Raw genomic sequence first — 12,397 nt, 5'->3', positions numbered from 1 at the left:
CCTCCCCGACCCCGTGGGGCTTGCAGGGACAAGGCGACCGACTGAGCTGAGCTGCTTATTTATTGAAAATAAATGACAGAAAAATCTGGCCTTGTCTCTGTGCACACCTTGGGGCCTGGTTCGGGCCCCTGGGGACAAGCATCTTAGTGTCATGCAGTCCAGGAAGCAGCCACCTGTCCCAGGGCGTGTGTGTGGAGGGACCCGGGGACACGACCCAGGGCTCCCGGCCACCACTCACAGCTCAGCTGTGCCTGGGGAAGGGGACGGAGGTAACAGGCATGGCTGTTAGGCTGGGTGGGGGCGGGGGCGGGAGGCTTGGAGCCCAGGAGGCAGCATGGCAGCCAGAAAGCCACAGGGCTGAGCCTGCCCCTCTGGTTTCCAGAGGGGGTTGGGACCCTCACCCAGGTGTCATCTTTGGAAGCAGAAGACCCAGCCGCCCCTGGGAGGAGGCGCTGGAGGGACAGGGCAGCGGTGGCCCCGTCACCTCAACCCCAGGCTTGGAGAGGGTGAAGACTCCACCCTGAGACCCCCAAAGCCTCGGCCTCACGGTTCAGGAGTGGAGAAAGACGGTCTCCCCCCAGGGTGGGCGGTGCTGGCCCCTCAGGTGTCCTTGATGTCCCCGACGTCCCTGAGGGGCGCCTCGTCCATGATGCTGCGCACTTGCTCCAGACTCTCTGCCTGGCGGATCCGTTCCAGGCGCACCTGTGGGGGCCGGCGAGGGAGGCAGAGGGCCCTTGGTGGGAAAATGCAGCCTCCACCCCATCGGCCAGCCCCCTGAGGGGCAAGAGCACGGGACCAGTGTACCCGTGTACCTCACCTCTCCCAACCCCCAGTGAAAACGGTTCAAGGGAAGAAATGGATCCTAAGAGAGCAGCCTGAGGAAGGGTTGGCAGGGGCAGGTGGAAGTGACGTGATGAGCACGGGGCACGTCGGCGTGCCAGGCCCTGGGCCACGGGCTTCGCACCACCGACAAAGATGGAAGCACAAGATCTTCAACGTTTTTTGAGCACTAGCTCAGAGGAAAGGACCACGCCAGCCCCAGAGGGAGGGAGAGGACTCTTCTAACTGGGAGACTATCCTTGCAAGACGGAGGACAGGTCACCTGGAGTCATGCCAGTCTGGTGGGGAGGGGGCACGCCGTACCTGCAAGGCCTGGGACAGTCGTACGAAATCCCTCTGCACTTGCTCACTGGTCTCCAGCTCAGCCTGCAGCCGCAGCATCTTTGCCCTCTGTTCCGAGAGGAGGTCTGTGAGCTGGGCCTGGGGGCACAGGACGTAGAGCTAGGGCCCTGGGCTGAAGAAACAGGATGTCTGGACAGGGTAACCCCTTCAGTATCGCCCCCGATCCTCACCTCTTCTGTGCGGCCCAAGCCCAGTGGCTGCCTCAGGACTTCCTGCTGCCTGGCCTAAGGGAGACATAAAGGGCAGCAGGGGCTGGTGAGGGTCCTCTCCACGCTGCCACCCTCCTCCGCCATCCCGGCCTGGCCTGGGTCCTGCCTCACCTTGCTCTGCTCCTGCTGGACCCGCTCCATCTCCATCCTCAGGCTGCACAGGGAGGCTGGGAAGTCAGGCAGGGCCAAGGCGTCAGGCCCACAACCTCTCTCCTTCCCCGCCCCGCCCGGCCCGGCACAGGCTCCAGCCCATACTCACCCTCTAACACCTCTGTGCGGGAAGGAAAGAAAGAGGTCAAAGCTCATCATTCTCGCACTGCATCCTCTCTCCCCTCCTGGTGCCCAGGCAGTCCCCGAGGGGGTGGGGACTCAGCCTCCTGGGGAGCGAGGGTGGGGTGGCTCGCCGCCTCCTCCCTCACCTGTCTCCTCCCGCTGCACCCTCAGCTGCCCCTCCAGGCTGGCCCTCGCTGCCGTCTCTTCCTCCAGCGCCTCCCGCAGGGTCACGATCTCAATCCGCAGCCGCTCGGCCTCATGCTCCTGGGCCTGCTGGTGGGCCCGCGCCTCCTGCTGAGTGCGGCGCACCAGCTGCCGCAGCTCCTGGAAGGATGCAAGTCACGGGCTGGGTGCGGGGCTGGCCGGGGGCCAGCGGCTAGAAGGGGATTGTGGGGAGGGGAAAGGAAGGAAAGAAGGAAGAAAACATAACAGAGGAAACAACCCAAACACCCATCACGGGAGAGTGGACAAATACCCTGGGACGGCAGTGAATATTTTCCCGCAGCACAACCCGGGGTGAAGGACATCAGGAGCGGTGCTGAGTGAAAGCTCCAGGAGACTACCCAGAGCAAGATTCTGAGTTTTTATAACTAAAAACAACTAAAATTAGCACTCCACGGTTTAGGCAGACGTGTATATGTAATAAAAATGATCCCAAAGAAGGGCAAGGGAATGATAAAGCTCAGGACGGCAGGAACAGAGCCAAGGACCACGGGGTGGGGCGCACGTAAGGCGATGTCAGTTACAGTTCTCAGGGTGGGCAAGGGTTCCGGCTGATGTTCATATTTTTAATAAATTCAATCAGCAGAGGCCACACACAGATCAATGATGACAGCTTGTTATGAACCAAAGATTATGATGAATTCAATTTTGTGGATCTCATGTCACTTAAAAATAACAAGCCAAATTTCTGCTTCCTTTGCATCAAGCATTCTGTTAACTCATTTTCTCTCTGTGCTGATGCTGGGAGGGGGGTGTGGTCCCATTTGGCAGAGGAGGAAACTGAGCCTTAGAAAAGCTGAGTGAGTTGGCCGTGGTGACGCAGCTAATACACAGCAGCCTGGGTGCGTCCCCGACTCCCGTGGCCCCAGGCCAATGCTTTGCTGTGCGTGGAGAGGAAGGGCCTGTCCCCCGCCTTACCAGCAGCGAGCCGGGCAGCGACTCCTCCTGGCCCTCATCCTGCTCCAGGCCCCGGGGGGCTGAAGACGGCGGCTGCTCAGCCCGGAGCCCTTGGTTTTCCTCAGTCAGTCGCTTTACCTCGTGGCTCAGGCACTTGTGCGAGGTAGCCAGCTCTGCCTGGGGATGGACAGTTAGGACGAGGCGATGAGGGGACAGGGGGTCTCCAGTCTCCCGTGAGGCCAAAGCCTGAACACTCCTCCCAGTGGTCAGGAATGAGAGCCAGGAAGCCCATGCCCTCCTTCTAGGCTGAGAAAGAAAGAAACACCCTTTAGTAAGCGTCTTTGGCTCCCAAGCTCTTTTTTTTTTTTTTTTTTTTCCTGGCCACACCACGTGGCTCACGAGATCTTAGTTCCCTGACCAGGGATCGAACCTGGGCCCCCTGCAGTGGAAGCGTGGAGTCTTAACCACTGGACCGCCAGGGAACTCCCTCAAGCTCTTTCTACACCGTCCTCAATGACTTGGAGGTCACACAGTGGCAGCCACAGGCCACATCGGGTGTTTTATTTGGTCCATATGGGTGTTTTTAAACCTTAAACAAGGGGCTTCCCTGGTGGCGCAGGGGTTGAGAGTCCGCCTGCCGATGCAGGGAACGCGAGTTCGTGCCTTGGTCCGGGAGGATCCCACATGCCGCGGAGTGGCTGGGCCCGTGAGCCATGGCTGCTGAGCCTGCACGTCCGGAGCCTGTGCTCCGTAACGGGAGAACAGGAGAGGCCACAACAGTGAGAGGCCCGTGTATCGCAAAACAAACAAACAAACAAAAAAAACCTTCAACAAGTACAACATTAAAAACTGGGAGACTACACACAAACAGCCGGATCTCTGGCTTCTCCCGACAAATGAGAAAACCAGGCAGCATCAAGCCTGCACTCCCACGCACCATGGGCAGCGAGTCAAGGGGCACTAGCTCCCTTTACAGGGTCTCTTGGTTTGCCCTGCTACTCCTTCCTGCCTCACACGTGGCCCAGTTCAATCATCTGCCTCTCCTGCCTGGTCTCAGAAAGTATCCGATTTTGCAATCCCTGCTTTTCATTCTCACAACTCTGTAAGCTAGGACCCGTTATCTCAATTTCAAGGCATCAAGGCTGAGGCTCTGGGCTTGTGGGATTAGCTCAAGATCACAGTGAGTGCGTGGTGGGTTCTTCTGAATCAGTACCAGGTGCCCTTGAAACCCTTTTACCCTCCTGGCACCAACTCCAGGGCAAAGCCAGAGCGGCTGGTGGCGGGGGGGGGCAGGGGGCGAGGAAGGACAGGTGCCTCAACCTTCCACGTGGCTCCCTCAACCAATTCCCGTCCCACTCCTCTCCCTCCCGTCCCGGCCCCCAGCCCTCACCATCTGCAGCTGAACCCGCTCCTGGGCCTGGCTCACGGTCCCCTGCAAGGTCCGCAGCAGCTGCTCTGAGTTCTGGACCTGGGCCAGGAGCACCTGCATCTGTGGGTGGAAGGGGGGCAAGGGTGAGGCCGGGCCAGGAGGAGGCAGGGAGCGGAGGCCCTGCAGAGCAGAGGCTGAACCCACCTGCTTAGCGCAGTCCTCGTTACTCCGTCTCAGGCCCTCTTGCAGCTCATCCCGCTCCCGGCTGATGCTCTCCAGGTCCTTCTGCAGCTGCCGCCCCTGCCACAGACGTCGGCCTCAGCCCCAGCCGCCAAGGGGAGGCCTTCCCTCCTCGCCAGACCTCTCACGCCTTGCTCCCTGCACCTCGGTGGGCAGTGCCATCTTTCACCCAGTCGTTCAAGGCAAAGGCCCGGGAATGGATGCTGACTCTTCTAAGTCCTCCACTCCCCAGGTCCAACCCATCAGCAGTCCCTGCCCGGTGGCCTCCAAAGTGGATTCCAAGTCCACCCATTTCTCTCCACCTCTGCTGCCATCTCCTGGTCCCAGTCACCACCTTTCTCTAAACTTTGTCAAGCATCGCCCTCCCAACCGGTCACTACCCTGCTTCTCCCGTTGCCCCCTCCCCCAACTGCAGTCCATTCCCACCCAGAGGCCCCAGTGACCTGTTAAAAGCCTGGAGCAGAGAAGGCTTCTCCCTGCCTGACACACCACAGAGGCTTCCTGCAGCTTCTCCTCTAAGATGCAAACTCCATAGCTGGCCCCAAGGCCAAGGCCGACCTCCTGTGACCCCCGCCTGCCTTTCTGACCTCATCTCTCTTCCCCTCCTCTGTGGCCTTCCTGCTCCTCAGACACACCGTGGTCTGTCCGTCCTCTGGGCCTTGGAAACTGCAGTTCCTTTGGTCCCCAATCTTCAAAAAGCACCTCACTTTCCAGCCAGGATGGTCTCCTGCATTGCCAGTCTCTACCCCATTACCCTATTAAGTCTTGTTCTGGGTGTCTCACCCAGTGACACTGTCTTCCTCATGTGCCCATGTGCGTGTTTGGGCCTGGCTCCCTCACTAGAGGAAGCTCCAAGAGGGTGGGAAGTTTCTTCTTCACTGCAGGATCCCCAGCTCTAGCTCAGGGCCTGGACATAGTAGGTGCTCAGTAAGTACCTGAAGCAAGAAAGGGATGCGTGCACGTCGGCTGCCCACTCCGCCCACTCCACTCACCTCCACCTGCAGCTGCTCCCACTGGTTGTCTGGGACGAGCTGGTAACCAGGAGGGGGCAGGTAGATGCCCTCAGGGACCAGGGTGCCCGTGGACACCAGAGAGGCTGTCTCCTCCTGCTCGGGGCTCAGGCCATGGCGGCTGCGGGGCAGGGAGGCACTGCCGCTGGCTCCACCGCCCAGGGAGAAGGAGGAGATGGAGGCGCTGTCATCACAGTTGTGGGCGAAGGCCTCGGCCGCCGCGCCCCCGTCTCCACTCAGCTCCTCGAGAGGCTCCAGTGGCGGAGATGGGTCCCGGGACAGGAGCAACTCCGCGGAGCCGTGCAGGGAAGGGGGATGCCGGGGACGTCTCTAGGGAGAGGGGGCAGGGAAGAGGCTGGGGGGCCAGGGTCCTACGGCGCCCCTTCTTCTCTCAGCGCCCCCTGGCCACCCCCTCACCTGGATCTCTTTTTTTTTTTTTTTTTTTTCGGTATGTGGGCCTCTCATTGTTGTGGCCTCTCCCATTGCCGAGCACAGGCTCAGCGGCCATGGCTCACGGGCCCAGCCGCTCCGCGGCATGTGGGATCTTCCCGGACCAGGGCACGAACCCGTGTCCCCTGCATCGGCAGGCGGACTCTCAACCACTGCGCCACCAGGGAAGCCCCACCTGGATCTCTTGGATCAGCTCCTCTGCCCTCAGCAATTTCGCCTTCAGCTCCTCAATCTCCTGCTCCATGGGCAACACGATCTCCCGCAGCTTCTCCGAGTCCTCGTGGGCCTGAGGAAGGGGGGTTGGGCAGTGACTGTCCCCCCCTCCCGACTGCAGGACCCTCAGGACTGTTCAGAGCTTTCCCTCCAAGCACATCAGCTCTTCTAATTCTCCCAGGCAGGCACCGTCCACCCGCACTTTATTTATTTACTTTTTAAATATTTTATTTATTTATTTTTGGCTGTGTTGGGTCTTCGTTGCTGCACGCAGGCTTTCTCTTGTTGCGGCGAGCGGGGGCTACTCTTCGTTGCAGTGCACAGGCTTCTTATTGCAGTGGCTTCTCTTGTTGTGGAGCACGGGCTCTAGGCGCACAGGCTTCAGCAGTTGCGGCACGTGGGCTCAGTAATTGTGGCTCGCGGGCTCTAGGGCGCAGACTCAGTAGTCATGGCGCACGGGCTTCGATGCTCTGCAGCATGTGGGATCCTCCTGGACCGGGGCTCAAACCCGTGTCCCCTGCATTGGCAGGCGGATTCTTAACCACTGCGCCACCAGGGAAATCCCCACCCCCATTTTAGAGAGAGGAACACAGAGGCTCTGAGAGCTTACATGACTTGCCCCAGGTCACATGGTACAGAGCCAAAGTCACAACTACCTTCCTGTTGCCCACTTGTAGAGTGACATACATTTCTTCCCCAACATCATGTATCCCGTTTTATCATAGAACGTCACATTTTTAGTTGGGCTCATGACCTAAATTCTAGAATACCATCTACATTTCTCAGCTTCCCTATAACTAAGCATGGCCATATGACTAAGTTCCAGCTATGAGATGTAGGCATATGTGTCAGGTGCAACTTCCAGGACAACTCCTCAAAGGGAGAGGGTATGCTTTTCTTTACTCCTCCTTCTTCTTGCTGGCTAAAATGTGGATGTGATGGCTGGTGCTCAAGCAGTCATCTTGGACCATGAGGCAGTAAGCTACCTATGGCAAAACAGCAACATAGGAGGAGCCTGGGTTCCTATTGACTTGTTGAGCTGCCACATAAGTCCTGGAATGTCTACCTCTGGTTCTAAGAAAAACAGATTTCTATCTTATTTAAGCCACTGTTATTTGGGCTTTCAAACTTTGTCCTAATTAATATGTCTTCCCATACTCCCATCACCAGCATATTTCTGGCCACTTCTTTTCAGTCTTTTCAGGTTTGGGATCCTGTCGAACTTGCACAGCCAACAGCCTCTGGACACCTCCACTTGGATGTTGCACAGGCTCCTCTGTCCAAGTACAGCCAAATCTGAACCAACTCATGATGCCGTTTCTCCTCCCATAAGCGCTAGACTGGCGAGAATGACACTGCTATCCACCCAGCTGTCCAAGGCAAAAATCTGCCAGTCATCCATCCTCTTCCAAGTCATGCCATTTCTACCTCGTGAATCACTCAAAAACCCATCTCAGACAAGTTCAGTCTAACCCTCCAAATCTCTTATGTGCACAGTGGCAACAGGTAGGGTAAGCCTGCATGCTCTGCAGATGCCCACGCCGTAGATGGATGCAAGGCCAGGACTGGAACTTCCCGACTCTGGGCCTGTGGCTCCTTGCGCCGTAGCAGGTAGCCTTAATTCAGCGGAGTCCTCTCCTTCACCACCCTGTGTAACCGCTCCCTGAGGAACACTCTGAATGCAAGTAAGTAGCAGCCTCTGCTGGCAAACTGTGGGTTGGAACCTTCCTTTCTTGGGCTCCTATTTTGATCTGTGTCCTTCTAACCAGGCAACTTACTCCATCTGCCTGAGCCGCAGTTTCCTCACGTATAAAGTGAGGTAAGTACCTACCTCACAGGGCAGCTGTGTGAATCAAATGAGGGAAGATGTGAATTTGCTCTGAAAGATGAAGAGTTTGGTAATATGTGCTTCCTACAATTGTTCATGACAAGAATAATGGAGGCAATATACCACAGAGATTAAGAGCAAAGCTTTAGAACCAGACTGCCTAGATTTTAAAATCCCAGATCTGCTCCTTTTTATGTGCATAACCTGGGGAGAATTACTAAACTTCTCTGAGCCTCACCTTACTCATCTGTTAAATGGATCTAATGGGTCCCTCTTTTAGGGGAAAGACTGGGGAGACTTGAATCCGTCAAGCAGGTATTGCAATGCCGAGTGCATGAGAGGTATCCTTAAGTGCTAGCTCCCTCCCCTCTACGTGACATGACTTTTTTCTTTTTTTTGGCTGCGCCACGTGGCTTGCGGGATTTTAGTTCCCCGACCAGGGATCGAACCCGGGCCCCTGCAGTGAAAGCACAAGTCCCAACCACTGGACCGCCAGGGAATTCCCTACATGACTTTTCTTAATTTGGGAGGTAAACACACCTGGCCATCCCACTAGTAAGTGGCAAGCCAGGACCGTGCTGAGTACAGGGCTCGTGTATGTTATACCTAGAATTATTACTGGGTGCCCTGCTCCCAGTGATGTGGCAGTGGGACACAGATAATCCCTCTGCCCCACGGTCACCTTTGGCTGCTTCAACATATTTCCAAATCCCTGAGGAGGGGGCGGGTAGGCTATCCCAACCCCAACCTTTTCCATCTGCTTCTCCAAGGAGTCCAGGGGGTGAGCCCTGGACAGCAGCTGCTTCAGGCGCCCCAGCTCCCGCTCCTTCTCCTCACAGTCCTGCTGCTGCTGCTGCCGCTCCTGCTTCAGAGACGTGATCTGGGCTTCATAGCTGCTGATGGAGTCTGGCGAGACAGGAAGGGCAGAGGAGAGGGAGGGTCAGTGCACTAGCCATACCTCGGGGCGAGCGGGGGGCGCTCCATCACTGCCGCTCTCTGCAAGGCAATTCATAGCAGTGATGACAGTGGACTTTGTGGTGGGATGGTCCTGGGCAATCAGTTCGCCTCTCTGTATAATGTCCTCAGCCAATGATTATCCCACTGGCTTGTTACAGGATCAAATGACGTGATATCTGGAAGGGGTTCAGCCCTCTTCCTGGTACATAATAAATGCTAAAGATAGGCTATCTGTTGCTATTAATACATACCGATAACAATCAAAATCTAGTAAGAGTCATAAATATTCACTCTGGACCAGACTCTGAGCTGGGCTCTGGAAATAGAGAAATTAATCAAACACAAACCCTGACACCAGGAGCCCACAGTCCAATGAGGAAGACAGCCGTGGAAATAGTTACAAAGCAGTGTGAGGAGAGCTCATGAAAGGACCACTCCTGGGCTTGCGGATCCCAGAGGAAAGAGCCCCTCACTCTACCTGCCAGGCCAGGAGAGACACCAGCAAGTGGTAAAGGATGGAAAGGACACATTAAGTAACAGGAGCAAAGGCTCACAGGTGGGAAGGTGGATGGTGTGGCTGGGGCATGGTGGGCACATTGGAAAAACTGGAGTGAAGATGTAGGAGGAGATGCTGGGAAGGGTGAAGAGGGTGGCCGTGAATGGCTGCTAAGGCCTTGAATGCCATGCCAAGGAGTTTGGGATTTATCCTACATGTCAGTGGGAGGTAAGCGGATGCTGGGCGGAACATGGTCATTTTTCATTTGCATAGTTATTTATTTTAACACATACTAACATTAGAAGTAAGGGTTCTGTTGCCAGACTGCCTGGGTTCAAATCTCCTTTCTATCTGTATGATCTTAGGCAAGTTATCTAACCTCTCTGGGCCTCAGAGCTTCCTCTGTAAAATGGAGACGGATAATAGCTCCTTACTCATAGAGATTATTATGAAGATTAAATACTCATAAAGCATTTAGCTCAGTGCCTGGCACTCAATAAATGTTAGTTATTATAATTATTATTACTATTATTATTATTTAGGACACAGTTTCTTACAGGGACAGGAAGTTCCCTTTAAAATAAATGTATATAGGTTTTTTTAAAGTGGATCTATTTAAAGAACAACATTAAGTAGATGACAGGGTAAGTCATACAAGGACAACCATGTTGCACAGATGGTACATGGATGCCTGAAATGTGGGGAACCATGGCCCCAGAGAAGTCTGGAGCCAGGAGCAGCTGTTAGAAAGGGAAATGACATGGTGGGATGGGAACTGTAGGAAGTTTACTCTGGAAGTCAATGTCAAGGCCAGATTATAGAGGGAGACTTGTAAGAAGGCTGGGACAACAGTCCGGGGAAGTTGACGAGAGCTTTGCTACAGCAGTGGCTGTGGAAGCAAAGGGGTGGGATGCAACTGGGAGCTATTGCAGAGACTCTGGCCTTGGACAACAGGAGAAGGGGAATGGAGGAAAAGAAGCTGGGGGATCTGGGATAAGGGGAGCTGATGCGTCCCAAGTACAGAGGATGAGAGGCGGAGAAGTCGGTGCATGTGGGGCGGGGTTGCGGGGAGGTTGTGCGCAGATGTAGGGGTGTTTGGGGAAGAAGGGAAACCAGATGATGAGACTTACAGAGACTAGGCCCAGGGCCGAGTCTGAAGGCCAGAGGCTCAAACGAGTTCTCAGGGAACTGAGAAGCTGCTCACTTTCAGGGTTGATCAGTCATCAGTGAGGGACAAGAAATGACACGACATGGGGCCAGGGAACAGGTAGCAGCTCCGAGCTAAACTTAGCTGGAACTGACAGAGCTGCTGCTAGCGCAGGCAACGCCGCTATGCAAATTAGAAAAGGGCGCGTCTCCCTCTGAGCCCCTGGGTCTGCCCTGCGCTAGGCAGCCCTGCTAACCTACCCCATAGGTGTAGGTTATGCCCGCTGACCCCTTTCTTGTCATGTACTCCCCCTTATGGGGCTGAGGGAGTCTGGGAGGAGTGCCTGCCTCACCTTTCAGGATGGCCTGCAGCGAGGCCACCTCCTCTTGGCATTGCCGCTGCACTGCAGCCACAGCCTCGGCCTTCGTGCTCTCGCTCACCTCGGCCACAGCCTTCATGGTTTCCATTTCTGCCAGGGCGCCTGCCAGCTCAGCCCGAAGCCGGTCGAGCTCCCCTGACTCGGCCTCAACTTTTGTCCCCTCCGGAGTCTGGGGGTCCAGCGCTGTGAAGGACAGGGATCAGCCTCTTTTCTCATCACTCTCGGATTCCCAATATTCCCAGGGCATCAAATCCTCAACTTCTGCAACTTAGTACAGCAGCCAAGGTCCCTGCACCTTTACCTAGCCCCGCCCCACTCACCTGGCCCCTCGCCTTCCCCGACTCCTCCTCACCTAGCTCTGCCTAGTGTTGCCTAGAGCCCCGCCTCTTCCTCCCTCGGTTCACCCAATCCCCTCTTTTCTCTGACACGACCCCTCCCTTTTAGTGGCTCGCCCCTTGTCCACCTGGCTCCTCCCCTCCCACACTGGGCCCCACCTCTAACCTGCCACTGGCCCTCTCCCTTGAATCGCTAGACCACGCCCCCTCCGTCTCCCCCCCCACACACACACCGGCGGCGTGGTCCCGCCCCTTTCTCCAGGCTCCCCGCACCACCCCCACCCACCGACGCCAAGCTCGGCCCCGCCTCCGGCCTCGCCGCCCCTCGCGTGCACGGACGCATCCTCACATACCGGCCTCCGGCTGCCGCCGCCGGGCATCCTCGCCCGCGGCCGCCGGCGCAGGTGCCGCCATCGCCTCCGCTCAAACGGCGGGTTCCCGCACTCCCTGGTGACTGCGCTCACCGCTTCCGGGTCCTCTCGGCTGTTTCCGGATCCGCTCGGCTGTTTCCGGATCGGCCCTGGGCTCGAGGCTGAGGCCGGAGTTGGGGAGGGGTGGCCGAGACTCGGCCGAAGATTTCCGAGTGGACTCCCGGCCGCGGCCCCAGGTCCCGCCCCTCCCCGCCTTCTTTGTTGGGCAGCGATGCTCGAGAAGGACGCCTGCCGTTCAAACCACGAAGTAGTTCTTTCGTCAAAGGCCTTTGGGCGTCTCCGCGTGACCTTGGAAGCTTTGCTCAAATTACACGTCCTCCGGGACGCCCACTGCCTCAGCCCAAGGAGGGCGAAGCTCTCGCGGTCTCTCCCAAGCCTCGGAGCTGACCGCTTTGATCGGTCCTGGCCGCCCTTCCGCCTGAGCTAGGCTCACGTTACAGCGAATTGTGGTCTGGCCTCCTTGCACCTCCGCTTTCGTGGAGCGTCCTCGGGGCAGGGCTGCTGGGTCGACTTCACTTTTCTGGGCGCCTGGGTCCCCGCGTAGTCAGTCGTAGAAGTCAGAAACTTCCAAGTCCCCATCCCCACTTTGATATTCAGCCGGTCACCGCTTCCTTGCTAATCCTCCCTCCACCTCCCAGTGCCTCTCAAATCCCTCCTTTCCTCTGTTGGCCGCTGCCCTAGGTCAAGCTCTCATTATCTGTGACCTCTCCCCTCCAACAGCCGACCTGATTTCTCCCCTTGGACGGTGACAGGTAACTC

The 12,397-nt window shown here is 56.8% G+C and overlaps 1 protein-coding gene across 3 annotated transcripts; it reads right to left on the bottom strand.

Annotated features, from left to right (window-relative positions):
* Positions 1 to 48: 48 nt before the first annotated feature.
* Positions 49 to 11,841, bottom strand: RABEP2 (rabaptin, RAB GTPase binding effector protein 2). 3 transcript variants are annotated; one of them, XM_060031981.1, is made up of 14 exons: positions 11,561 to 11,841; positions 10,846 to 11,055; positions 8,642 to 8,799; positions 6,028 to 6,138; positions 5,385 to 5,732; positions 4,357 to 4,452; positions 4,174 to 4,272; positions 2,805 to 3,089; positions 1,811 to 1,988; positions 1,651 to 1,662; positions 1,503 to 1,558; positions 1,353 to 1,406; positions 1,144 to 1,260; positions 49 to 702 (listed from the first exon to the last, which is right to left on the bottom strand). In XM_060031981.1, exons 1-14 carry the CDS (start codon positions 11,619 to 11,621, stop codon positions 601 to 603), a joined length of 1,887 nt encoding a protein of 628 aa, XP_059887964.1. In that variant the 5' UTR covers positions 11,622 to 11,841; the 3' UTR covers positions 49 to 600. The 3 variants fall into 3 exon arrangements, with proteins under 3 accessions (XP_059887964.1, XP_059887965.1, XP_059887966.1); XM_060031982.1 differs by having other exon boundaries at positions 1,144 to 1,281; positions 2,805 to 2,960; positions 11,561 to 11,833; XM_060031983.1 differs by having other exon boundaries at positions 2,805 to 2,960; positions 11,561 to 11,823.
* Between the last annotated feature and the right edge of the window lie 556 nt (positions 11,842 to 12,397).

The sequence above is a fragment of the Delphinus delphis genome, chromosome 15, assembly GCF_949987515.2.
Source record: "Delphinus delphis chromosome 15, mDelDel1.2, whole genome shotgun sequence".
Classification (NCBI taxonomy): Eukaryota; Metazoa; Chordata; class Mammalia; order Artiodactyla; family Delphinidae; genus Delphinus; species Delphinus delphis.
Note: the sequence above shows the minus strand (reverse complement) of the source record. Positions and strands in the feature narration are given on the sequence as shown.

What these genes read in the sequence shown, in the direction of transcription:
- RABEP2 (XM_060031981.1), bottom strand. Translation starts at nt 11,621, where the DNA reads ATGGCGGCACCTGCGCCGGCGGCCGCGGGCGAGGATGCCCGGCGGCGG. An exon ending in TGGAGAAGCAGATGGAAAAG is followed by an intron (nt 6,139 to 8,641) that starts GTTGGGGTTGGG and finishes CCCCTTCCTCAG; the next exon opens with GCCCACGAGGACTCGGAGAA. An exon ending in CGCTGCCCGGCTCGCTGCTG is followed by an intron (nt 1,989 to 2,804) that starts GTAAGGCGGGGG and finishes GCATCCTTCCAG; the next exon opens with GAGCTGCGGCAGCTGGTGCG.